Source organism: Pipistrellus kuhlii, unplaced genomic scaffold (genome assembly GCF_014108245.1).
Source record: "Pipistrellus kuhlii isolate mPipKuh1 unplaced genomic scaffold, mPipKuh1.p scaffold_m20_p_1, whole genome shotgun sequence".
Taxonomy (NCBI): domain Eukaryota; kingdom Metazoa; phylum Chordata; class Mammalia; order Chiroptera; family Vespertilionidae; genus Pipistrellus; species Pipistrellus kuhlii.
The window spans coordinates 113,720,531-113,747,249 of NW_023425404.1; the positions used below are offsets into that span (position 1 = coordinate 113,720,531).

A 26,719-nucleotide genomic window follows, 5' to 3' on the forward strand; every position below is an offset into this window, starting at 1 on the left:
AGCTTGTGGACTGAAAGGTCCTGGGTTCTATTCCCGTCGGAGGCATGTACCTTGGTTGTGGGCACATCCCTGGTGGGGGGGTGTGCAAGAGGCAGCTGATCAATGATTCTCTCTCATCGATGTTCCTAACTCTCTGTCCCTCTCTCTTTCTCTCTGTAAAAAATCAATAAAATATATTTCTTAAAAAAATTAACTTGCAGGAGTAGCGAGATTGAGGGTCAATTAGTGTCCAAAGTGACAGAAGAGGAAATCTCAAAGCAGGTGTGGTTTTTTTTAACCTTAAAACAGGTGTGTGTTTTTTAAACTTTTTAATATGCTAATGGCAAACTTAGAGCTGAGCACAAAGTGATGATTCTTTTCTATTGATTCCAATTATACATTGGCATGTGTCCTCAAAAAAAAAAAAAAAAGTTTTAGCTGTCTCATTTAACAATATAATTTACAAAAAATACAGGCTTTGGAGTCAAACAACCTTGAATTCAAAAGGACTCTTCACACTTGCCAGCAGAGAGATCCTATGGTTAAGATCCGGCCTGGTTTAAATCCTGGCCCTGATGCTTATCAGCTATGTGACCTTGAGGAAATCACTTAACCTCTCTTTGGCACATGGCTTCCTTGTTTGTGAAATGGTGAGGATGATAATAAAAGGACAATTCATATGTCTGCTGAGGTTAATTCATGTAAAGTGCCTGCCATATGTTGTGAATTATTACTTTCTTATCTATAAAACAGGAAAAATGCCTGTGTGTTACCATTAGGTGATAATGATGATGATAATGGCTGACACTAAGTAAATACTTATTATCTGCCAGGCAGCATGCGGGTTTTCTTCACAAACACTATCTCATTAAATCCTTTCCTACAGCCCTCTGTGTTGAACAGAGGAAGTCATATGAAGGACTGTAGCAAGGACCCTCTACTGCCTTGTAGAATGCCCTGCACACAGCTGGTGCTTCTTCAACAGGAACTTCCTGAACTGTCAGGAAAAGCTGAAATCTACATCCAAGTTCTTATTCTCAGCAAAAATTCATCAGCAAAAATTCAGGCTGATGCTCTCTTTGTAGTGGTGGTTATGGAACAAAGGTTGTACTGATACAATCTGGTGTCAGCTTTGAACCACAAACAAGGGAGGTTGTAAATTAGCAGAGAAATAAAGCACATGCATTTTTCCTATAGCATACGTTTTCTACTTGGAATTGGAAATAATGGGAATGACTAAATTAAAGAAGATAAACTGCATAACCTTACAGTTAATGTCTGTGCTCCTGGGTACTTCAGAAAAAGGAAAAAGAATGGCATGCTTTTTAAAAGAATTTTGTCCTAACAATGGGCACAAAGTAAGAACAACATGTTAGAAAAATTGTGTCAATGAAGCTCAATAAAACGACACAATCATTACTTTAAAATTTATAGTTATATACACTTAAAATATCAAAATTCATGTTGCAAAAATATCTTGATTGTGAGCCAGAAATACTTTAAGTACTTAAACATTATTACTTATTAAAAAGAAAAACTGGCTTATAACATGATTTCTGATAATATGAGTTTTCTCTTTTTAATATGTTTTGTTGTTTGAGAGAGAGAGTCAGAGAGAGGAAGAGAGAAAGAAACATTGATGAAAGAGAACCTCTGATCCGTTGCCTCCTGCATGCCCCCTACTGGGGATTAAGCCTGGGTATGTGCCATGACGGGGAATTGAACCATTGACCTTTTGGTGCATGGAACGATGCTCAACCAACTAAGCCACACCGACCAGGGCTCTAGTTTTCTTAAAAACCAATTACTGTATTACAATAGGTTACATTATATTGTTGACTATATAATTCCACTAATAAAAATCATCATATCATTATCTCTTTGTGTTTACAGAGTAATTTGTTTTGATAAGCAATGTCACTATAACTTACTCAACAATTCTGTTTAGTGATGAGAAGACAGATCTGGAAGTAGTCAGTCATATAAGGTTATGACCAAGACTAGGAACCAAGCATGGTTCATTACTTCTGAGAATGTATGCAGAGTAGATAAATCATCTATTTTTCTAGTTCAGTAATGATGGTTTTCCAATAAGTAAAAATAATATAAAATGAATTTTCCTTTTGATCAACTATTTTTAAGCATACTAATTAATAAATAGGAAATATGCTAATTGACCCTCATGCAGTCGCAAAGATGGCGTCATCCACTGCTAATAAGGAGGGAATATGCTAATTGACTGTCACAGCCTCAAAGATGACGGCCCCCAGTCCCCTCTACCCTCAGGGCCAGCCTGAGGCACAGGCAAGCCTCAGATGGTGGCTGCCCAGCTGCCCAGGGCCGCTCGAGGCTCAAGTAATCAGGGCTGACCCAGGCTTGCGCTGCCGGCAGTGGCAGCAGCAGAGGTGTGATGGGGCTTTCCCCTGATCACTGGGTCACCTCCTGCCCCTGAGGGCTCTGGACTGTGAGGGGGGGCAGGCCTGGCCGCTCCAGTGCATGAATTTTCATGTACTGGGTCTCTAGTATTATCATATTTGTTTAAATAATGTAGTAGATTCTTTTAGTCTTCTGGAAGAAGAAAGGAAATAAGAAAGATGTAAACAAATGTGTCCAATTTTACCAACACTGGTTTGCACACAGACCTCTTCATTTAGGTTGCTGCTCTCCTGGATGGTCTTGATCCAAGCTAACATATCGTCTCTGTCTTCTGCCTGAAAGAGGCATTCACAGTCTGATGTGGTAAGTCGGAACACATTCTTCCTCTTGGTCTCACTGTACGAGATGTCTATTAAACAAGCATTCACACTGATGGGTTGTTCTTCTTCAGATGGAATCATCTGTTCTCTTTTATCTTTGTACAGGTAAAGTGAATGGCCCCGAAGTACAACATACATCTGCTTCCATGGCCGAATACTCCCACCAACTCGCTAGAAATATGAAACAGTTCAGGCATACTTAATATTTGGCTAAATATCACACATTACAACACTGCTAACAAGTACAGATGTATAGCAAATGTAGAAGGTGCCCAATTTATATCAATATATACTTGTTAGGAAATGAAGGATAAAAATTATGAAGTGTAAACCAAGTGAGGCAATATATTCATAACAAAATCAAGGATAGTGAAATCTAAACTCTTACTTTGTTAGAAAAATAAAGTAACTAAGATAAAAACAGGTGTAGCAAAATATGTTAAACATACTAAAGGAATAGAAAATAAAAAATAAATCAGCTAGAAAAATCTTCTGAGTGAGAGTTAGGCTTAAGACAAATCATCAATCATGAAAATGACAAACTGCATAAGAACTCAAACAGTAAATATAACAAATGAATTAACAAAACTGATCAACTTTATATGGTTGATCAATTTTGTTAATTCAAGTAACAATAGCTACATTTATAGTGAGTTTTCTTAAAATTTTAAACTCTTATAACAATATTAAAATGTTTTATAACTAAACTGCCCAAATATTATAGGAAAATTTATGGCAAAATTTTTATTGTATTAAAATCTATTTAAATGAAGTATATGTTGATAATGTGATAGTCATTTATATAACTCAATATTTATAGAATAAAGTGAAAGAAGGGAATTACAAAGGCATTTAAAATAATAAACTGAGAGAAGTTAAATGAAAATTTAAAAATTAAGATGAAGAAGTGCCATTCCCTAAAGGACTATTCTGTGATAATAACTAATAAACTTCAATAATAAAGTCAGTTTCTTACATACTTTGCTTTCTCTTTTACGTTACCAAAATATGACAATATATTCCATATATAGTTGATATACAGAATGAAAAGTAGGAAAATAGATGAGAACTTAAAAAAAATTTCCTTCATATAGAAAAATATATTTATAAAATATGTTTTCCATTCTTTATTCTGAATATTGTCATTTTATGTATACAAATTTTATACTTTATTTTTCAGGGTAAAATAAAGTATAAAATGCGCTCACAGTAGCTCCAAAAATGCACTACCTTGCCCTTATCGGTGACAAGTGGCCTGTAATGGAGCCACCCCTCCTTCGCAGCATCACTGAAAACCTCTGAGGAAGAGTCTTTTCTGGATCCAGAGTCTTCTGATGACTTTTGGCTGTCTGTCATCTATAGAAAAGGCCAAAAGAGAAACCACAGTAAAATGTCAGCTTTTTCTTTTATAAATATTTGTGTGATAAAACTGCTTTAGTGAAAATATCTTTTATATAATGTTCCAAGTGAAGGGCTATTTTTGAAAAATCCTAACTTTATCAATTACATTAGAAAAATTTCTGGTCTTGTTAAAAAAATGTACACTACCACCATCTTTTTTTAGACATCTGAAGGAATTTTTAATCATCAAAGAATAATAAAAATGATATAATTTTCCTGCTCTCAAGAGATTATGTTAGTACAAAAAGACAAAGAAGAATAAAAAATAACTTGAAAAAGATCACATGGTAATAAGTGCCATTTGGAGAATGAAAACAGCGGGGTGCAATTACGAATGATGGCAGCAGCTAAATATGGTGGTGCTCAGGCAAGTCCTCTCTGAAGAGAACATTTAAGTTTAAATCTGGGAGTAAAACAAATCTAAAAATGCCAACCGGAAAGGTCAGGGAAAGAAGACTTCAGGAAGAATGGACAGCTAATGAATGTATGTATCAATATCATTTTATAATAAATGTTCTTTAGGCCTAGGTAGGAAGTGTGAAAGAGGCCATTAAAGACTGAATCAGGGGGTTCAATTATCTCATCAATGCAAGTCTCCTGCGTGCTACATGGAGCATGGATTCTAAAAGACAACCAGAACAAAGGAGCTACTGGAGGAATCCAGGTGAGGGGCAATGGCATCCTCGACTAAAGCAGCAGAAGTGAAGACAGAAAGGAATATAAAGAGTCAGGAGGTAGCGGGGACAGGTCTTGATATGGGAGATGGTGAGAACAAAGAAACAAGGCCACTAGATTTTTGGCTTGAACAACTGGGTGAATGGAAGTAGATTTAGTGAGATGGGGAAAACTTGGGGGTAAATATGTCTGGGGGTGATCAAGGCCTGTTTGGCATGTAAACCTTGTACTGCTTATTAAACATTAAATGAAGATATCATGTAGGCAGTAGTCTATGTGAGCTGCAGTTCAGGGAAGAGGTCCAGACTAGCAATGTACTTTTGAGACTTCTGTGTAAAATCATCAGGGAAATCAGGCTACACAGAGAGGAAAGAGGGTCAGAACACTTTTAGACATGCCAACAATTGAAATGTTAGGCATAGAAGCCAGCAGAAGAAAGAGTCTCAGAAAGGAGTGGAAAATTGTGTTGAATATTACTGGAAGGTCAAATAAGTTAAAAATCTTAATAACCTTTAGTGGTTGTTTTTAATCCTCACCAGGTAATATGTTTTTATTGATTTTAGAGAGAGAGGAAGAGAAGGAGGGAGGAAAGGAGGGAGGGAGAAACTAATGTGAGAAACATCAATCAGCTTATTCCTAACCCTAATATATAAAAACCCTGGGTCATAACAACCAGTAACGACTGAGGATTGACCAACTGGAAGTTAGTCTTGCAGTTAACTGCAAATAGGGGGCCACGAATCAGGAACAGAGAAAGGCCTTCTGAGGAAAGCAGGGATTGATCTACTGCCTCTGAGGCAGCTTTTGATCAGCACTTGCCTCTCTCTTTCTCTCCCAGTCTGGGCAGCAGCTGTGCCTCCATTTCTCTCCAGGTCTCCACCAGGGTTGCTGATCAACCCTGCCTTTCTGACCAGGCCCCATTGATAGGCCCAGAGAAGCTGACTGGCATAGAAACTGACCAATCAGAACCAAATGTGGGTGCTGTGAAGAACCAATGGCTGCCTAGGAAGTGGAGCTTCTGATGCTGATTGGCATAGACATCGACCAATCAGAACCAAATTTTGGTGCTGTGGGGAGGCAATGGCTACCTAGAATGTGGAGCTTCTGACACTGACTGGCATAGAAACTGACCAATCAGAACCAAACCTGGGTGCTGTGGGGAACCAATGGCTGCCTAGGAGATAGAGCTATTGATGCTAACTGGCATAGAAACCGACCAATCAGAACCAAATTGGCCAGCAGAGGAGTGCAGTTGGGTGTGAGATCAGGCCTGCAGGGGAGGGCAGTGAGGGGTAAGATCAGGCCAACAGGAGAGGGCTGTTGGGGGCAACCAGGCTGGCAGGGGAAGGAAGTTAGAGGCGATCAGATAGGCAGGCAGGTGAGCAGTTAGGAGCCATTGGTCCCAGATTGCGAGAGGGATGTCGACTGCCGGTTTAGGGGCGATACCACAGGGTTCGGGCCTAAACAGGCAGTCGGACATCTCCCAAGGAGTCCCCAATTGGAGAGGTGCAGGCTGAGCTGAGGGAACTGCCCCCTCCGTGTACACATTTCATGCACCCGGCCTCTAGTTTATATATACACTGAGTGGACAGATTATTATGATCTCTGAAAGCATAATAACCTGGCCACTCAGTGTATATCCTACATAATAAAAGGCTAATATGCAAATTGTCCCCTCAACCAGGAGTTCGACCAGCAGGCAGGTTGCCCAATCACCCATGTTCCCTCCCCCTGGCCAGGCTGGCCGGACTCCACCCATGCACAAATTCATGCTCTGGGTCTCTCTCTCACACACACACACACACACACACACACACACACACACACACACACACTGAGTGGCCGGATTATTATGTGTTCAGAGATCATAATAATCTGCCACTCGGTGTATATAAAGCCAGTGATTGGAACTCTGGAAGGACCAGAACAATTGGTCACTACGATGCCCACTGCAGCCAGCAAACCTGCCCGATCAGGGGGTGGGGCCAGCTGGCCAACTTCCTGCGGCCCTTCCCCACAGCTGTCCCTACCCCTGATTGGCCTCTCTCACCTTAATTGAGGGCAGGGCATTTGGCCTACCCACGTTGGCACTTCCCTCCCCCCACAACAGGCCCTGCCCTGATGGGGCCCCCCCATCTGAATCAGCCCACAGCCCCTCCTCCCAGCTGGCCTCACCTCTGATTGCACCCCCACCCCAATAGGGGGCAGGGCCAGCCAGCCAACCTCCTGCAGCCCTCCCACCAGATGGCCCTGCCCCTGATGGGCCCCCACCACTCTGATCAGCCCGAAGCCCCTCCTCCAAGCTAGCTCCACCCCAAATCAGCTCCTCCCCTCCAATCAGGGGCAGAGCCAGCTGGCCAACCTCCCATGGCTCCCCCCACCCTCCCAGCAGCTGACCCCCGATCAGCCCCCCATCCCATTTGGGGGCAAGGCCAGCTGGCGCACCACCTACCGCCCCTCCACCCAGCCAGCATGGCCCTGATTGGGCCCCTATCGGGGTGGGCCATCCAGCCAACCTCCTGCTGTCTCCTCCTTCCATCAGCCGGACCCCACCCATGCACGAATTCATGCAGTGGGCCTCTAATATAAGAATAAACTGTTTCATCTACTCACAACTGTAAATCTACTTTTGCTACACTCTATATAATATGTTTAGAAATTAGAAAAGCATACTTTATGTATAATATTTTCCAAATGCATGCAAAACTTACAGAATAAAAGATTATGACATTTAGGATATGTATCTAATAGATAAAAGAAATCATTCTCTGTAAAGGGCTAAAGTAAACTATGGTAAATAAAACTTATCATTTGATGATATTTTTAAAATATTCAATACTAACCTTGTTTCCCTTCAGGGTGGATATGTGTTTAAAAGACCTGTTGGAAAAGAAGTACATAAATATTTTCAATGGTGCATAAAATACCTTAAATATTCTTATGTTAAGAATAGTCTGAATATTGCAACTAATTTTTATTAGTGAGCAGACATTTCATCATTACTATATTAAATGTTCACTATTTAATCAAGTCAGAAAAACAGCTAACTTCATAATTAATTTTTTTAAACTATAACCAGACACCATTTTCTAAAAAATGTTTTAAACTGATTTCTAAAGAGAGAGGAAGGGAGAGGGATAGAGAAATAGGAACATCAATAAAAGAGGAATATCATTGATCAGCTGCCTCCTCCATACTTCTTACTGGGGATTGAGCCTGAAAGTAGGCACGTGCCCTTATTGGGAATAAAACCAGCTACCTCTTGGTTCCTAGGTTGGACACTCAACTGCTGAGCCACATCAGCTGTGCTATAATTAAACTTTGGATAGCAGCTTTCTTAGTTAATCTGATACATGAAAACTATTTTGGCATAAAGTATGAGATTTTTTTTTTTTTAGACCAAAGAAAGCTATTCAGGCTAAATACTGGGTTTTTTATTATTAGTCAGCCAGAATTGCAATGCTCTATTGAGGATTTCCACAATGTTAATAATTGATTAGGTGTTGCCAACTGTCAGACACCGAGAGAGCAGCATGTCTATACTCATCCAGCTGTGGCCACTCAGAACAGGCATGCAGCAGGAAGAGTGCTGTCAGGCTGGCCTGGCCCGCCACTCTGCTCTGCCCTTCCAAGCACATTCTGGATGATTTCAATAAGAACAACTGGGGCCACTAAAAAGGCTGAGATGAGTCAGTAAAAATTATGTAACTTTAGGGAACACAGTTGTTTTTTGTTATTTTTTAAATTCCAAATTCATTTAAGGAACTTAGCATTTTAAGGTGTGACTAAAGAGGACATTATCCTCTCCTCTCATATACCACCTCAAACAACAAGATAACCATAAACAAATGTACAAACTCAATCTCCAACAGTATCAGGAGACAGCTATAACTCTAAACTACAATATATGAAGAGAGGTTAAATGCAATGAAGTAAAAATTAATACGAGAAGACGTCACTGGTTGCATATCTCAAACAAAAAACTGCAGTGCACTGTTCTCTGAGAGATCAAATAAGCCTTCCCTTGTTTGAAACAATGGGCAGCAGCATGCTTTTGCTGGTGACAGGAGCCTCATGAATATCAGAGGAGGTAAGAACTAAGGAAGAAACAAACGCAGTCCTGCCATCTTGTAGAGTGAAGCAGACTCTGAAATGTGACAATTACTGATATCTTCCAGTGAAGAAGCAGTAAATGTTAAAAGAGCTCACAAATCAAACACTACATCGTTAGAGAAATTCCTGCTAGCCTGCACCTCGGCACTGGCCATACCTCATACAAACTTTCCTCAAATTGCTGGTGGGCACACAATGCAAGATAATGTATCATAGAAATCTACATTTGATGCCTACATAATCTTATTAACCAATGTCACTCCATAAATTCAATAAAAAAGAAAATAGTTTTAAAAAAGAGAATTTAAGAACTAGAAAATTAATTTTCAAGTCCAAATAGTAAAATAAAAATAGGAGAATTTGGAAATGACATAGTAATGATGGAGAATAACCACATGTAATAAAACATTATAAAACCACTATAATTAACAGAATCTGTTATATAAACAGATGAGTCAACTGAACAGAGTCTTTTAAAAATACTAAATACATATAAAAATTTAGTATATAACAAAAATGAAATATCAATGAAAAAAATACAATACTTAAGTATAACATTCAATATATGCTTTGCAGGCAGCTGAGAGACACTGAATATAAAGTTGACTCTTCATCTCCTTAATTAGAATAAAATAAATTCCAGATGCATCCAAGTTGTAAATAAACAAAAAAGAAGAAAAAACAAATTTAAGAAGTAAACACTGAAGAATCTATATGTATATGTAAAGAGCCAGGACCTTAATGTCCAAAATGACTGACGGCTTGATCAAACACCTGAAGTCAGTTCTGCAGTCAGAGCTGGGTCGCCATAGTGGAAGTCAGTCCTGGCGACCCAGCACTGACTGCCGAGGGATTGCAATCAAGCCCGAACAGGGACTGCGATCAAGCCGGAACAGAGGCCGGGAGAGAAAAGCAGGGTGTGATCACAGCCTCGTGGCAGTCAGTGCTGGGTCGGCGTGGCATAAGTCAATCCTGCAGTCAGTGAACATAGGGTCAATTAATATTAAGTAAACATAGGGTCAATTAATATCTCTTTGAGAGGAGTTGAGAATATAAAGTACAGTGTAGAGCAATTACTTATATTATTTCACATAAAACTCTTTTCAACTAAGATATTTTCCTTTATTTAAAATGTATCTTTATTGTTGCAAGTATTACTGATGTTCCTTTGTTTTAGTTGTGTTTTTTTTATTTTTCCATCCATCTCCTCCACCCTGCACCCGCCCCTTCCAGGCTTTCACCAGACTACTGTTTGTGTCTATGGGCTATTCCTATCTAATACATAAAAATCTAGAAAGATTTAGAGAAAATAAAATAAAATATATGCCAGGTAAATATTGAACAGAAGAGCTGAAGTTGCTGCGTGAATACTGGATACAGGCTTGACGCCAAAACACAACTCATGAGATGAAGTTAGTCATTGTGATATAACAAAAGGTTTTTTTCACTAAAGAGATAGGATGATTCCCAATTCTTATGCACATAATAGAACAGTGTGGGGGTTCAGAATGAGCCTCACCAAGATTTTTGAGCTAAGGGCAATTTTAGCTTCAAGCTCAAATAAAAATCCTGCCACTCCCTTAAATACCAAAATAAATAAATAAATAAATAAATTGAATTAGAGGCCTTGACCATAATAAAATATTATCCTATATAATAAAAGGCTAATATACAAATCAACTTAACGGTGGAATGACCAGTCGCTATGACACACACTGACCACCAGAGGGCAGATGCTCAATGCAGGAGTTGTCCTCTGATGGTCAGTGTGCTCCCACAAGGGTGGCGCCGCTCAGCCAGAAGCTGGGCTCGTGGCTGGCTAGCGCAGCAGTGGTGGTGGTAGCCTCTCTTGCGTCCGCAGCAGTGCTAAGAATGTCCGGCAGATGGCCTAGGGAGCAGGCCTAAGCCATCAGTCGGACATCCCCTGAGGACTCCCAGACTGGGAGAGGGTGCAGTCCGGAATCCTCCCCCGCCCCCCCCACTGCACAAATTTTGTGCACAGGGCCTCTAGTTTTGTTATAATTCTGTTGGAGAGAAAGTATAACACAAAATCCAAAAGCCATTTAAAAAATTCCTAAATTTGACTGCCAAAAAAAAGTTTAACTTTTTTCACAGTTAAAATTGGAAAATATTGAACTGAGAAAAGATTTGCAACATTTATCTCAGAAAAGAGACAGTTTCTTTTATTTATTTACTAGAGGCCCGGTGTATGAATTCATGCACCAGTGGGGTCCCTCGGCCTGACCTGCACTCTCTTGCAATCCTAGATCCCTTGGGGAGTGTCAGACTGCCAGTTTCAACCCTATCCCTGCAGTTCAGACTGAGGGACCCTACCAGTGCAAGAATCTGTGCACTGGACTGGTTTTGGCTTGATCCTCACAAGCCAGGCCAAGGGATTACAACAGTGCACGAATCCATGAACTAGGCTTCTAGTATGCAAATAAGATCTTTGGTTAATCTCTTCCTTTCCTTTCTCTTCTCCTCTCCCTCTGAGACTCATCAATCTGTTCCATGTGTGTTGAGTATCTGTCCCCTGGTGGTCAGTGTGCTTCATAGCTATTGGTCGAACAGTCAAACAGTCGCTTAGGCTTTTCTATATATAGATTTAATTTCTTTATTGTCAAACTGACCCCTCCCCACCTGTTCCAACCCCCTACTAACCCCTCCCCACCTGTTCCAACCCCCAACACATGCCCTCATCCATTAGTTACTTTTATGTAAGGAGCTCCCAGAAATCCAAAAAATGAGAAGAAAACATGAAAAAGCAGTTTATAGAAAAAGAAATATAAATATCTTAAATATATTTGAAATGATATTTAATTAATAATAAAAAATTTCAAATTATAATTTCAATATGATACTACTAGGGTTACAGAATAATCAAAAGTTGAATAACATGCTGCATTGGTGAAGGAAACAGCAGAGACTTCTGTACACTGTTGGTGGGAATGTGATTTGGTATAATCTTTATGGAAAGCAACTGACAGTGGATATTAAAGTAAAGTATGCACACACCCCTTCATGTGATAATCCTTTTCCAACCATACTCACATGCTAAATGAACTACGTACAAACAGTCATTTAAGTATTGTTCGTGGGAGCAGAAGGTTAAATCAATCTAAATGTCTATTAATAGAATATAGAATACTGGTTGAATATATTATGATACACCTCTTTAATGGACAATTAAACAATCAGAGAAAAAATGAGTGAAGAATATATGCACTGAATTTTCTCCAAGAACAATGTATACAGCATTTTATAAAAGTAATTATAATACACACATACATTAAGCATATGTAAATTGTATATGTGGTTTTATGTAAAGCATAACTCTGGAAGTATAAAAAAGATTAAAAATATGGTTATATATAAAAGTAGACATGGGTGGCTATAGATCTAGACTGGCAGGTGATTACTGATTTTTAAATATTAAGATAAAAATTAAATTTGTATATAGTAACAACTTTTGTTTTATTTGCATTTTCAATGTCATAAAGTTAGAAAATATAAAAGACATCATTAAATGCAATATTTATATATCAAAGTCATGCTAAACACTCATAAATAAGTATTTAAAATAATAATACCCACAAATAAGTATTTAAAATAAAAAGTGTGACTTACAATTTTCCATCTTCTCTGTAATCATCTAGGCCCTCATCATATGATTTTGATCTTTCTGTCTTTGAGTTGGGCTGGGCATCCAGGCTGGAAGGTCCAACAGATTCTGGAATCAAAACCAATATTTAGACATTTGCAAGTAGTTTGTAGATTCTTTTACTGGTGAAAAGATCGCAGTGTGTCATTGTATTCTAAATAGAAAATGGAAAATGAGAGATGGTTTACATAAGCACGCATTGAAACATACCCTGGTCATGGGAGAGCTGACGTCGAATTAAAGGAGCTGAAGTTGTAAGGCTGGGAGGGACTGTTGCTAGAGAGGGTGCTTGAGAGGTAGAGGCTGAGATGACAGCAGAAGCAGGGATATGCGCAATATCATGATCAATGCTAGGGCTAGTTGGTTCATCTATTAGATAAAATAAAAATCGAAATGTTGAATGACCTGATTGTTATTAGTAATAACAGTAACAGAACAAGTAATCAATTATTATTATTGAAAGAACCAGATAAAGACTTTAACATGACCAATAGAGTACCAATAAATGACATATTCATCCTGTTAAAAATATACAGTTATTATTCTAGTATTCGAAGTATTTCTGAGAATACGGTATAAAAAAAGAAATGAGTTGCTTCTTTTACTTCTATCAATCAACCAGCACCTTCACTAACTGATAATCAAGATACCAAAGTTTATAGGTATTTAGAACCTAAATCTACTAAATCAGAGCAATCATATACCACCCTAAATTCCCCCCCCCCCCAAATTTTAAATTCATTGCATATTACCATTTCAGGCAGCTAAGCAAGGTGATTGATTGGCTGAGGCTTCAAAGTATTAATTTATAAAATTGTACCTTCTCCCCACCACTACACCTAAGTATAGCTTCAATTTTTGTAGAAAAATAAGGAAGTACAATATGTAGCTGGCAGAAGAAGGTATGCATTATCAACGTCAGTGCTATGGATGAAATTTGTACTCCTCCCCCTAATTTCATATGGTGAAACCTAACCCCTAATGCGATGATATATGGAAGTGGAGCCTTCAGGAGGTGACTAGTAGGTGATTAGGCTCCACTCCCATGAATGAGATTATAGTGACCTTCTAAAAGAGACCCTCAAAGAGCTCTCTTGCTCCTTCTACCATAAAAGAAAGAGGAACTCGGTCCTCAACTGACACCGAACCTGCTGGTGCCTTGATTTGGACTTCCCAACCTCCAAAACTGCGGGAAAATTTTTTTTGTTATTTGGCATCTCTTCTGGCATTTTTGTTATAGCAGCCCAAACAGACTGAGTCAGCCACTGCTAGTTAATTTGTCATTTTAGTGAAAATAAAAAAAGAATGTAGGCCCTCACTCAGGAGAAATCTCCATTTGCTCTCTTGTACCCTTACAAAAATATAAATATTTTAGGTGTTATAAATTTTAAGCTTCTCAAAACGCCATCTTGGACAGAAATGTATATGTGAATGCACATATATGCATAATAACAATAACATATTAATAGTGTTTACTAGGTATCAGCACCATTCTGAATTCTTTACATATATTACTTCAATTCTAATGACACTTTATGATCTATATTATAGATTGTTCTATAGAAATAAGTACTATTTTTAAAAACCAAGATAGATAGGTTACTTGTATAAAGTTACCAAGCCAAATTGGCAAACAATAGTTCTGGTCAAAATCCTCATTCTTGTGAAAATTTCAGTCATTGAATTTCTAATATTTTAGGTCAAGAGAATGTAACTTAATAAGATGCAAGAACTATAGTTCTTAAAATAAATGCACCAACCCTTAGAAAATCATAATAAAACCCTTTATTTTTTATTTATTTTAAATATATTTTTATTGATTTCAGAAAGGAAGTGAGAGGGAAAGAGAGAGACAAACATCAATGATGAGAAAGAATCACTGATTGGCTGCCTCCTGTTGCCCCCTACTGGGGATTGAGCCTACAACATAGGCCTGTGCTCTGACCAGGAACTGAACCATGACCTCCTGATTCATAGACTAATGCTCAACCACTGAACCACACCAGCCAGGCCATAATAAAACCATTTAAAGGATGTAATGATGAAATGAGATTTTGATTCTGTGATTTAAAAGGTCCAGTATTTTAATTTTAACCAAATCCTAAGACTGTTCTATCAGCTTAATGATCAACATCATAATCAAAACAATAATGCTAGAAAATTCTAACATTTCCACTTTATGGCTAAAAAAATCAGTGAATTCAGACTATCATAAGCTGTCAGAGCCCAAACCCTGAACCACGCGGGATGTGGGACTTCACAAGTCTCTCTCTTTTTCTCTCTCAAATCAATTTTTATAAACTTTTAGGCAAGAATGTTTAAAAATAAGCCAAAAATATTAACATGTGCTTCTAATCTTTGATCAAGGATCAAGGGACAAACCTCTGCAGACTCGCTGAAACTTTTACACAAATTAAAGAGTTCTTGAAGCAGTAAGTCCTGTTAAGTTACATCAACTGCTATCACCTAGTTCAAATATCCTCATTTTTTTATAACAATAATTCAACTCATCAGGTTTTTAATTAAGACTGAGCATCTTTAATATAGCCAGCTTAATAAACATACATTTAAATTAACATTTGGCTTTTTGAAAGCCATTTTGTGATTAGTATCTTTTTACTTGATAGATAATTTTTAAAAGGTAAAAAGTTGGGAGAATACTTTATTCATACTTTACATGACCGCATGGCAGTTGGTAGTGAAGAGAAAGGAGTTGTTATAGCACGAATTTGAAAGGCAGGTGATGAAACAAGAACAAAAGCAGGAATGTGTGCAATGCCATGGTCAGCACTGGGTCTAGCAGCTCATCCACAAGGTAGGATGCACCATATTAACACAGCAAGTGCTCTAAGTTCTAAAAGGTCAAGTGGAAGTATTGCTTTTAGATTTGTCACAGATGACAGGTTATAATTATTGCTGAATTTCTGCAGTCCCATAGATCTGAGGAGGTAACTTAAGATTTCATGGGGAGGGAAGGGGGCAAAAAAAAAAAAAAAAAAAAAAGATTTCATGGGTTTGTGTGTATGTGAGGACGCCATGTGTGTATGAAAATTGACCCAGCTTGCCAGCTGACAAATACTGCAAGTATTTATTTCAAGAAACTCAACATTTACTTAAAAATAACCAATTTCACTAACCAATCTGTAGAATGATTTTCATACATAAAATAAGAAAGCCACTGGGAATGGGGAAAACTGAGCAGGAAATCAAGAGGCTTAGGTCCTGTCTGGTTTGACTTTGTGAAGCCACTTAATTTTTCTGGTTATTAGATTCCTTACCTATAAAATAAAGACATCAGACTTAGGATTATCAGAAGGTTCAATTCTAGTTCAAGAGGCTCACAATAATAAATCCACTAAGGGTGTAAAGTTATGTTTATTTTATGGAACAATATAAAATCCTTCTATGTTTTTCTAAACAGATTTGTTAGGGGGCTTTTATGGTTTGGATCTATTTTAAAAACTGACAGATGGTGCTGAGAGTGTAGTTACTATTGGATCTATTTTCAACATTAAAGAAATAGCTGAAAATCCAGAAAAGCTACTTTAGGGAAATAATTCCATAGTTTTTATAAATGCAAAGTTAAAAAAAAATTATTTCCCTAAATAAAAAGCTTAGTATTCTATAAAGTGTGCAACAGATAAATTTGAAATTTTTTAATAAAAGTGAATGCTACTATCAAAAGGAAGATAAACGAACTGCTAAATTCATTCTGCAGTGAACAATTTATTTATCAATCTTGGAACAAATAAATTTATTTAGTGAAAAGATACCAATTCAAGCTTGGGAAATCTGAGCTGAGAATGGTGAATATTAAATTCACAATTATTTTTTAGACTAAAATTTAAAAGAGAAAAAGACAGGATTAAAATTTAACAAAGTTTTAGGGCATTGTCAAAAGAATAAGCAATTTGGAACCAGCAGGTCACCAACTCTGTCAGTTACCTGCTGAGAGAGCTTAAGCAAAATACTTAACACTCCTTATCCATTGTGGGTGTTATCTATTCCTGACCTAAATTTTCTACCAGGTTATCTTAAATATTATTGCATGAAATACTTAGTAGATTATAAAGCACTACAGAAGTTCTGAGGTGTGTTTTTCATTATTATATTAAAAATTACCTCATATCACTCAAATAATAAAAGCAAAAATCTCTAATAACTATTTATGGTGTCAGATGGGCACTAATTTATTGGGGTGATAAGTTAGTAAGTTATATGTTTAATCATGGATTGTACACCTAAAACAAATATAATAGTGTATGTAAACTTTAAAAGAAAATTACTTAAAGTAAAAAATTTCAAGATAAAAAAAGAACCAATGAAATCACAATTTTGGGAAAAGTTGATATATGAAAAAATTATAAGAGGCAGAATATAATTTTTCTCTTTATAAATTTGTTTTGCAAAAAGACTAAGTATGTATTTAATATAAAAGAGGGTCAGAGGTGCTCACTGCATACTCTTACAATATCATTGTTGGCAATGAAGACTAGAGCTCTTTAAGGTGTTAAGTGTGGTATAAGATGATAGTGACCCATTTCCATTTTTTTAAATTTTATTTTATTATTTAAAGTATTACAAATAGCAGTACTTAAGTCTCCTTCCCCGCCTCCCATTGACCTTCTCCCAGACTCCTCCACCCTGCCTCCCCCTCCCAGGCACATGCCCATTTCCATTTCTTGTGAGCAAATTTCAGATAGCTAGGCTCACCTGAGTAGACACTGTCACTTACAATCTTTAAAACTTCTAAATTGGTTGGAAATGGCAGTGCCAATAAAGCTACACCAACCTAATTCAATTTTAGTTAGGTTAACAAGGAGTATTAGAAATAGCCCCCCTCCTTGGCCCCCCCCCCCCCCAAAAAAAAAGGGAAATAAATTTGAGATGACTTCTGGGTATAACTAAAATAGCTATATTTTCTTTACATTAATAGTTAAGAATAGTATAAATGTACAAAGTAAAGATGATAGAACACATCTTAATATTTGTTACTAAATATCAAATCATGAACTCATTATTCATTTTGATTTTTGTTTACTTGCAAATGAGGTTGAAATTTGTTTTTAAAACCTTCCATGAAGCTTTAAAAAGTATATATGTGAATGGCTGGGGGTAAACAAAATGCTGTAGGTGACTGATATTACCAATTTAAAAAACAAATAAATTGGTTTATTTTCCAAATTTTTTTAAGTCTTTGTGACAGAAAAAATTAGATGTTAAATGTGTAAAAATGTGGGAAAATCTTTCTGTAGACATATCATTAGCTCTTATTATAGATAAGAAAATAAAAGAATTAGTTCTATTAACTGATATTTTGGGACTAAAGCCACAACATTTAAATGTCATTATTTTTTGCATTAGTGTATGATGTTTTCAAATAACAAAAATAATTATTAAAATTACAGAATATAATATTCTGGTGTATGATGATACAAAAGCAAACCTTAATTTCTTTTTTCATTTGAATTTAAATATCACATAAAATAGTGTAGACTACAGACCAATATACCCTAAAGTGTATTTTATCTTATATTATAGAGAGAGAGACTCTAAATCAGCAGTGGGGGATATCCAGCCCATTGACGGTATAAATCCCATGAAATCATTTGGACTGGCCCTGCCAAGGCAATCAAGGTCCCAAGGCAACCAAGGGACTCAAAATTCAATAAATCTAGGAGTTGTTTTCATAGCAACATAAATTTAAGTTAAGTGAATTATATTAGGCGAATGATGTTATGAATAACCAAATGGTCCTTAGCAGAAAAAAGGTTCCCCGCCCCTGCTCTAAATGAAAGAATTCATGGTCAAATACTTCTGAGAAAAACTGTATTACATCCTACCCAGAAAATTCATGATATATAACACATTAATGATTTTGAGAATCTTATGGTTAAGAAGAGAAAAATTTGTTTAACTATTTAAGCCCAGCATTTCTCAATTATCTGATTATTAGTTATTCTTCCCTCCTTTATCCGAATGGGATTAATGTTCCCAGAAAACACTTGGGGAAATTACAAATAGTCTCTCTGTTCCATTTCAATGCCAGCATCCATCCCACTAAAATATGTATTTCTTAAAATAACTAGATTGAAAGGAGAAGCATCTATGGGTCAAATAAAACTTTAAAACTCAATAATAAAAGGATTTCAATACTTAATTTTGGAACTTACATTTAATGAAATGCTGAAAGTTCTTTTGTTGATTGGTTAGTTATGTACCTAACACAGTTACTGGAGCAGATTAATTAAGTACAGGGTGGGGCAAATGGAAGTTTACACTTGTGAGTACATGAGACACAGGGTTTATGTTTGTAATATTAGTATTAATTATTGAATCATTTATTATTACTATAAATCTACTTTTGCCCATCCTGTATTTTTTTGGACTTTGAGATTACAGTAAAAATTTTTTAGTCAAAGAGCTAAAATATTTTCACAGTATAAAGGCAAGTATATTATGCAAAAGAAATGTACTGTTGATATTATGCACTAAAAATTAGATAAATTCTAAAACTAGCTTCTTTCCCATACCTTTATTTCAAACAGAATTAAATTTTATAAAAATTTTATAAAAAACCATGAAAATGCTATAAAAACCTGGAAGGTGCGCTGGTGTACCCTTGGATAAGATTCACATATACAAGCAGAGTAAAACGAATTCTGTTCCTAGTTCAATTCTTTATTACACCCTAATTCCACTGGTGCTGTAAACTGATACACCATAGTAATCATATGCTATATATTAAGGTTCTATGAGGCTCACAGGAAATAAATGGACTATAGAAGCATTTCTGTGCTGGGGACTTTTTAAAAGTCATGATTTATTAAACAAAAGATATTCACCAGGAACTATGAAGGAGGCTCTAATAAGTACCTAAAGTGGAATCTGATCAAATCTAATCAATGAGCATTTTCATTTGTAATAAAGAAAGTGATTTATTTTAATAATTTTCCTAATCTATGTGTTTATAGAACTTTATATTTTTAGTTAGCCAACATTATCTCCTTAATAACATAATTGACTTTTTTATTTATTTCTGTATTTAGCATAAATAGGAAGAAATATTAACATCTATAACTAGCACACATTTTATTATTCCAATATAATATCATTAATTATTATTAAGTAGGAAGAAATTACGTTGCCAGTATTCTGAAAAGATCTCACAAGCCTTTGAAATATGGCCACAGGATGTAGGGCTGTTTATGTCTTAGGAAATTGTAAAACAATCATTAGCTCTCATGATGTAGAAGGTTCCCCCTACAGCAAAGTTCTACTACTCTCGAGGTTAGCCTTAAGGCACATACACTGAGTGGCCAGATTATTATGATCTCTGAACATATAATAATCTGGCCACTCAAAAAAAAAAAAAAATATATATATATATATATGTGTGTGTGTGTGTGTGTGTGTGTGTGTGTGTGTGTGTGTGTGTATATATATATATATATTATATAAATGTTAGAGTCTAGGTGCATGAATTAGTGCATGGGTAGGGTCTGGCCAGCCTGGCCAGGGGGAGGGGACATGGGCGGTTGGCTAGCCTGCCTGCTAGTTGAACTCCTGGCTGAGGGGACAATTTGCATATTTGCCTTTTATTATATAGGATATACACTAAGTGGCCAGATTATTATGTGTTCAGAGATAATAATCTGGCCACTCAGTGTATATGGATATGAGTACAATTTAGGTTAAGACTCCCCACAATGTGTTCAACTTGAATATATCATACTTATAAACAATAAGTAAAATCAGAATTTTTTAAAAAGCTGATTCTGATATATCACCTGGCATTTTAATGGTTCAACAGATTTAAAAAAGTTTACCTAGAGAAGAAAAACTGAAATATTATCCGAAGAGAAGCACAATATATTGTCAAATTGTGAAGAACTCTTCATGAACTTATGAGGTCAGAGAGTAACAATTTGGGTCTTGGCCTCAAAGCAAGGCCCCTGCACCACACAACTTCAGGGGACGCTCTTCACAATGCATCCGGTATAAATGGTGCTCTGTGATGTGGCTGAATCAGAGAAGCCTTCAATCCCTGTCTCTACCACTTACTGTGTGATTTTAGGGAAGTTAGTTAAGGACAGAGAACTGAACAAATGATCTAAAATCCTGGCTCTCATGTAGTTTGTTTTAGCTCAGCAAAGAAACATGTAATAAACAAAAATTACAAAACATACCAAGTGGAAACAAGTGATGTGAAGATAAACAGCTTAAGAGGATAGGGAACTGCCAGGATCTAAATGTATTTCATTAAATGTAGTGTGTGGGGTACCTATTTTGGATAAGCTGATTTGACAAGGTAATGCCATGTAGTGAGAGAGGACAAGTCAGGCAGTGCCAGGGCCCTGAAGCAGGACATGCCTGGCAATTCCCAGCTGCAAAGCTGGCATAGATGAAGATGGGATGAATGAACAGAAGATAGGACATGGAGTCAGAGATGGAGTCGTGTTGGGGATGGCCTCACAGGCCACTGTGGGATTTTCTATTCTATTTTGGGTAACATAGGAAGTAAACAGAGGGTTAGAGTGGCATGATCTGATTTACATTTCTGAAACATTAGCGGCTGCTTTGTGAAGAGTATACCTGCGGTGTATATACCTGAGGTGTGTGGGAGCTGACTAAAGACTTGGTACATGTGACAGGTGTTCTAAATTGGGGCACATGCTTATCATTTAGGTAATTTTTCCAAATACATTCCAAGAGTTATTCTAAGACAGCAATTTGACAATGAAGAGGTCTCTTTTTTCAGCTTAATTTATATACACACACTTTAGGAAGTAAATAGCATTGTTTATATCAGGGGTGGGGAACCTTTTATTCTTTCTGCCTAGGGCCATCTGAATATTTATAATACCATTCTCGAGTCATACAGAATTATCAACTTAAAAATTAGCCTGCTAGCCTGGCTGGTGTATCTCAGTGGTTGAGTGTCGACCTATTAACCAGGAGGGTCAGTTTGATTCCCGGTCAGGCCATGTGCCGAGGTTGTAGGCTCGATCCCCAATAGGGATTTGCATGAGGCAGCTGATCAATAATTCTCATCACTGAAGTTTCTATCTCTCTTTCTCTCTCCCTTCCTCTCTGCAATCAATAAAAATATATTTTTAAAAATTAGCCTGCTATATTTGGTCAAACATTCAATTAATTCACCCCTAATGTCTTGGCAGGACCAACCAAATGATTTCCCAGGCCTTATATGACCCTGGGCCAGATGTTACCCCACCCTGATTTATATGGGCGATTGATTACTAATTATCAAAACTGCTCTACCTAACTTTTGATTCAGATAAATCATCAGCTAGGTACAATTTGGTTTGCTGAGTCCCTTGGCCCCAGAAAGTGGCAGTTTGTTTCATTTAAACAAAAACTCAAAAAGGGGAGTGAATATGTCAAGTCTAAAAACAAAATAAAAGGGGAAAGAGGATAAATACTTATGGCTCTGATTTTAAGCACAACTTAGAAAATTCAGAAGAAATGCTTTATTTTTTAATATTTTTAAAATTAATTTCAGAGAGGAAGGAAGAGGCAGAGAGAGATAGAAACATCAATGATGAGAGAGAATTATTGATTGGCTGCCCCCGGCATGCTCCCCACTGGGAATTGAGCCAGCAACCTGGGCATATGCCCTTGACTGGAATCGAACCTAGAACCCTTTAGTCCACAGGTTGATGCTCTATCCACTGAGCCAAACCAGCTAGGGCAGAAGAAATGTTTTAAAACCACAGTGTAAAATTTCTGTGCCTGTCAAACTAGAAACACTTTACTAAAAAGATGTGTTAAATATCGGACATACAGCCAATGACCATAAAGGAGCTCACCTATGAATGGGATGGAGGCCAAGGAGTCAGCAGGCGGGCTGGTGCTGGAGGCCTTTCTTTCCTCGATCCGTTTTATGTGGACCTCTCGGCGTGCATCATTGGGCAGCCAGCAGGTAGTGTCTGATGCGGCCTCGTGGTCATTTACTGCCAAGATGTAAGACTGATGCCTCAGAGGCTGTGGTGTTTGGCGACCAGAGGGAGGCTTTTCTCTTAGGATGACAGTTTCTTTACTATCTACAGTGTCTGACTGCTCAATTTCAGCCGCTTGCAAATGTACATCCTGGATCCTTTGCGTGGCAGGTGATCCTCCTTCTGAAGTGCCAGAGTTGTCATTCACCTGAGGGGCAGCCTTAGGAGCTCCGGACAGACAGGGGGCTTTCCCAGTCTCCACCTGGTGACTGGGGACACTCTCAGATCTTACCCGCGCCTGCTGATTCAACAGACTGTTTTGATGCAAGTGATTTACTGGTCTTTGGTCTTTGATAGAAACAAAGGAACTCTGGCTAAAGGATGGTTTTGCGACCTGCATCGAAGGTGCTTTCAGAGAATTACTTCTGACTTTGACAAGAGGCGACCTGCTTTGTGAAACGCCTTGAGGCAGTGACATTCCACCAGTGGTTTGGAAACTTCTGTTTGACTGCGCCGTTTTTAGATCCAGTGGAACTTTTGTAAACTGAGACACAGCTCCCACTCCTCTGCCACCGGTTCGCCTAACATCAGAATTCACAGCACTCGGAGCCACGGTAAAACTGGAACCTCGGAAAGATCTGTGGATTTCTTGCTGCCTGGGTCTTTCGTAAATGCCTCGCCTATCGTCCTGCTCAGTGAATCCACTCCACTTGTAAGTCTGTTTCCTTTCTCCATTTGAATCTGGCATTTGACTTTCAGAAGTGACGTTTTCCACGGTTTCCCCCTGTCCTTCGATATAATCCCACGAGCGAGTCCTGTGATTGCTAAAACTGACAGGTGGGGCGGTGAGCGCCCCCTGCGACACACTGCGAGGACAGAACTTCATCAGCGCGGCGTCCTCCAGCCTCTCCTGGGACACGCTGCGCTGGCGGATCTGCACGGCCTGCGGTGCGCGGTCGTGAGAGGCGCTGCGGCGTCGTACCTGCGAGGTCGTGCGGTTCGGGACCACCTGGTTATAGTCCGCTGTGCTCTGAGACGCTGCCCTTAAGCTATCTAATCTTTCCTGAATTGTCCGACAACCCATGTGCAATCGCCTGTTATCAATATACTCTTTGTAAGTTTTATAGTTTTTCCAGTCTATGTGCTGATGGGAATTTGGAGAATAATGATTAACAGACACGGAAGGAGAATCCAACGCTTGAGATCTTTTGCTTGAGATTCCTTCTGATCGTCCACTGTAATTGCCAGACTTGAGTAAAATTCCAGAAGGTTCCAACGATCTGGAGCCTGGAGCCTGGTGAATTAGGTGGGCCGTGGGAATGGATGATGGTGGTGATGTGGTTCTTGACACTGTTTTTAAAGAGGGCTGCTCACTTAAGCCATACCTCACCTCCTCAGTTCTGTGTGAGGGAACTGTGTGGTTGTTTCTATTAGGTAACAAATCTACAACCTTCTCAGAAGGTACAATGACAGTCCTCACACTCTCATTGCAAACACACACCACTGTGTTCGACTTTGAGACGTCTGTGGGTGATGGAGGCACTTGTATTTCCATTCTGTAGGCCCTGCTGGGCTGGGCGAGTACTGGGGTGCTGGTCTGCTGTTTGCTGGATGAGGAGTCTGGAGGAGATAATTCCGCTGGCGCTGCCATAGCTGAAGGGGCAGATGGCAGCCAGGGGTAGCAGATTGGAGGAGGCTCAGGGATATTGCGGGCATTGCCACTGTAGGCTTCATTGCCTTTCAGGTAGGCATCTTGAGAATACGCCTACATGGAAATGAGAGGCAAGTGTCATTAAAAATTCATTAAAGGAACAATAATTCCCATTCTGGCAGTGCACTACTTTATTTTACGGTGCCCTACCTTGTTCCTGAGTGGCATTCACTCAAGCATGCATGCAAACACAAAGTAAGGGTAACACTACAAATCTAGAAAAGGGCTGGTCTCTCAGAAATCAAATAAATTGTAGAATGTGCAACAAAAATTACAATTGCCTATTTTCTCAAAGGATTAGAAGCACACCAAAAATTTCCCCCACCAATAGGATATAGCCAGATTGCTTCCAAAATTTTCCCCATTCAAGTTTCATGATTTTTCAGCAATCGACAGGTTAAATCTCAACAAAAGAAGATTCTCATCTTTTGATCAGAATAGAGGTGAAAATATTAAAAATCTTAACCAAACACATTTCCATTTTAAGCACTACTGCTCTCATAAATTAGGTATCTTGATTAATGATTACCGAGTCCCCCAAAACAATCCATTTTGATAAATCAGGTCTTTCAACAACCATGCTAAATATTTCAATATTTAAAATGAGAAGAATAGGCATGTTTAAGAAAGTAAGCACTTATATTAAAAGCATAAAAACATGAAAATAAAGGTAACTCACTATTCTATACATAATTCTCATTTCAAGCTCATGCAAAATTCTATTGTACAAATTTATTTGGTCTCTTTTACTTGTTGTGAGACATTTCTCTACTACTAACAGGCAGGCATGCAGCTCAAAAAAAATTTTTTTTATCAATTATTTGTAAAATTACCTAGCAATATATTTTAAAACTTAAGAAAAACTGAAATTAAACAGAGTCTACAAAACAGAGCTAATCAATGCAACTCGTGACTGTTTAGCATCTGAGGCAGCTAGGTGTGGTATCATATTACATATCTTCCTCTAATCAAAACAAGCTGCATTCGAGACTATCATCACATCCTGCCTTTGCATTAGATAGCTTGCAAAGCTCAAGCGCAGCCACAAATACAGCATCACAGCAAAGGACTAAGGAAAGAGAGAGGGTGAGACACTTAAAAAATACAGATGCAGATAAATATGTTCTGAAACCAGTTATGCACAGAATAAAAAAAATTAAAAATAAAGAAAACAATGCTCACACACACATTCTGCAAATTAGTAAGATTAACAATATGGAGGGATTTCTCTAAGCAAACTTATAGTTTTAATCAATTGCCTTGTTACAAATCTCTACCAAACATGACATAAAAAAGCAAGGAAATGGCTTCTGTGCATTTCTTACCAGAGCTGTGACATCCTTTGTAAATTGCAGCTAGCAGAAAATAGGAAAACATAGTAGAAGCTGCTTACTGATATAAAGACAGAATCATGTTGTCAAATTGATGCTGGAAACAGCAAGCTAAAAATACAGCTATACTGATTTCTCTGGAAGGTACCAAGAGAGGTAAAGGGCAGTGAAGCATAAAGAATAACTTCAGTATCCTTATGAGCATCTTTTTCTCGGACTTTTATCTGGCTCTCATTTGACTCGCCTACCATTCTTGAAAGCAAAAGCCATCTGATGACATGCATTCCTAACAGATTATTTCCCTCGCTGCGCCCTGCTGTCTGACAGCGTGCTCCAAAGCTTCCCTTCCGCAGGAGCAACATTGATGTCCCTCATTTCCCCTGAGCGGCTTCCATCTCTGCTTCCAGATGACGAAACGAATGCTCTATTATGCATTTAAAATAGTACAATCCCCTCCTTCCCCTGTACATCAGAGCATAACCACAAGCAAGTGGGCTGACTGCAGCTGCTTTTACAACATGATTTGAGGGGGAGAATGACTGTTTTATTAAGTAGGTTTCACTCAGAAATTAAGATCTTTCAACACTGAACCTTTTGCCTTGTTTCATTATGGAAATAAGTACTGATTGGGCAAAAAAATATTACTTTCAGAATAACCCTTCTTATAATGAATATTCTACACATAAACTTAGCCGCACTGAGAAATTAAACCGAAGTAGATAAAATACAATATGCATGCCTAATAGTTTTAGTGAATGGACACAGTTAGTCAAAACATACATTTTGGATATGTGCACTGACATAACGAACCTATCTTTTTAATGCTGATTATATTCACACCAATACTTTTCCATGAAAGGAAAGCTGGGCTTGAATGAATGAGCTCTCATGTACATTATTCCCCACGGCGTGTTTGTGCAGTTTTACTAGGGATCACCGGAAAGGGGGCGTGGGGCGTGTTCTCTGCGGTCAGTGATGTAGGGGAAGGTTGGCTGGTTCTTGACTTCTCAAGGCCTCTTCACTACATTAATACACAATGCAAAACTCATAAGGAAATTACAGGCTTCTTTGGCCATGGAGCCCATTTTCTCTAGGGGTTTCACATGATTAGAATTTCTGCTAGAAAATGCTGT

General features: G+C 38.0%; 1 protein-coding gene across 11 annotated transcripts in view; it reads right to left on the reverse strand.

Annotated features, from left to right (window-relative positions):
• Window positions 1–26,719, reverse strand: part of ARHGAP21 (Rho GTPase activating protein 21) — a 139,861-nt gene that overhangs the window by 15,701 nt on the left and 97,441 nt on the right. For 7 of the 11 annotated variants that reach the window (XM_036460093.2, XM_036460105.2, XM_036460098.2 and 4 more), the window contains 7 exons: window positions 25,581–25,610; window positions 22,416–24,309; window positions 12,796–12,954; window positions 12,552–12,654; window positions 7,655–7,691; window positions 3,966–4,091; window positions 2,622–2,906 (listed from right to left, as the gene is read on the reverse strand). In XM_036460093.2, coding sequence (XP_036315986.1) covers window positions 2,622–2,906; window positions 3,966–4,091; window positions 7,655–7,691; window positions 12,552–12,654; window positions 12,796–12,954; window positions 22,416–24,309; window positions 25,581–25,610 — 2,634 coding nt within the window. The remainder of the gene's footprint in view (window positions 1–2,621; window positions 2,907–3,965; window positions 4,092–7,654; window positions 7,692–12,551; window positions 12,655–12,795; window positions 12,955–22,415; window positions 24,310–25,580; window positions 25,611–26,719) is intronic. The other 4 variants (XM_036460108.2, XM_036460107.2, XM_045588145.1 and 1 more) reach the window with 2 other exon arrangements.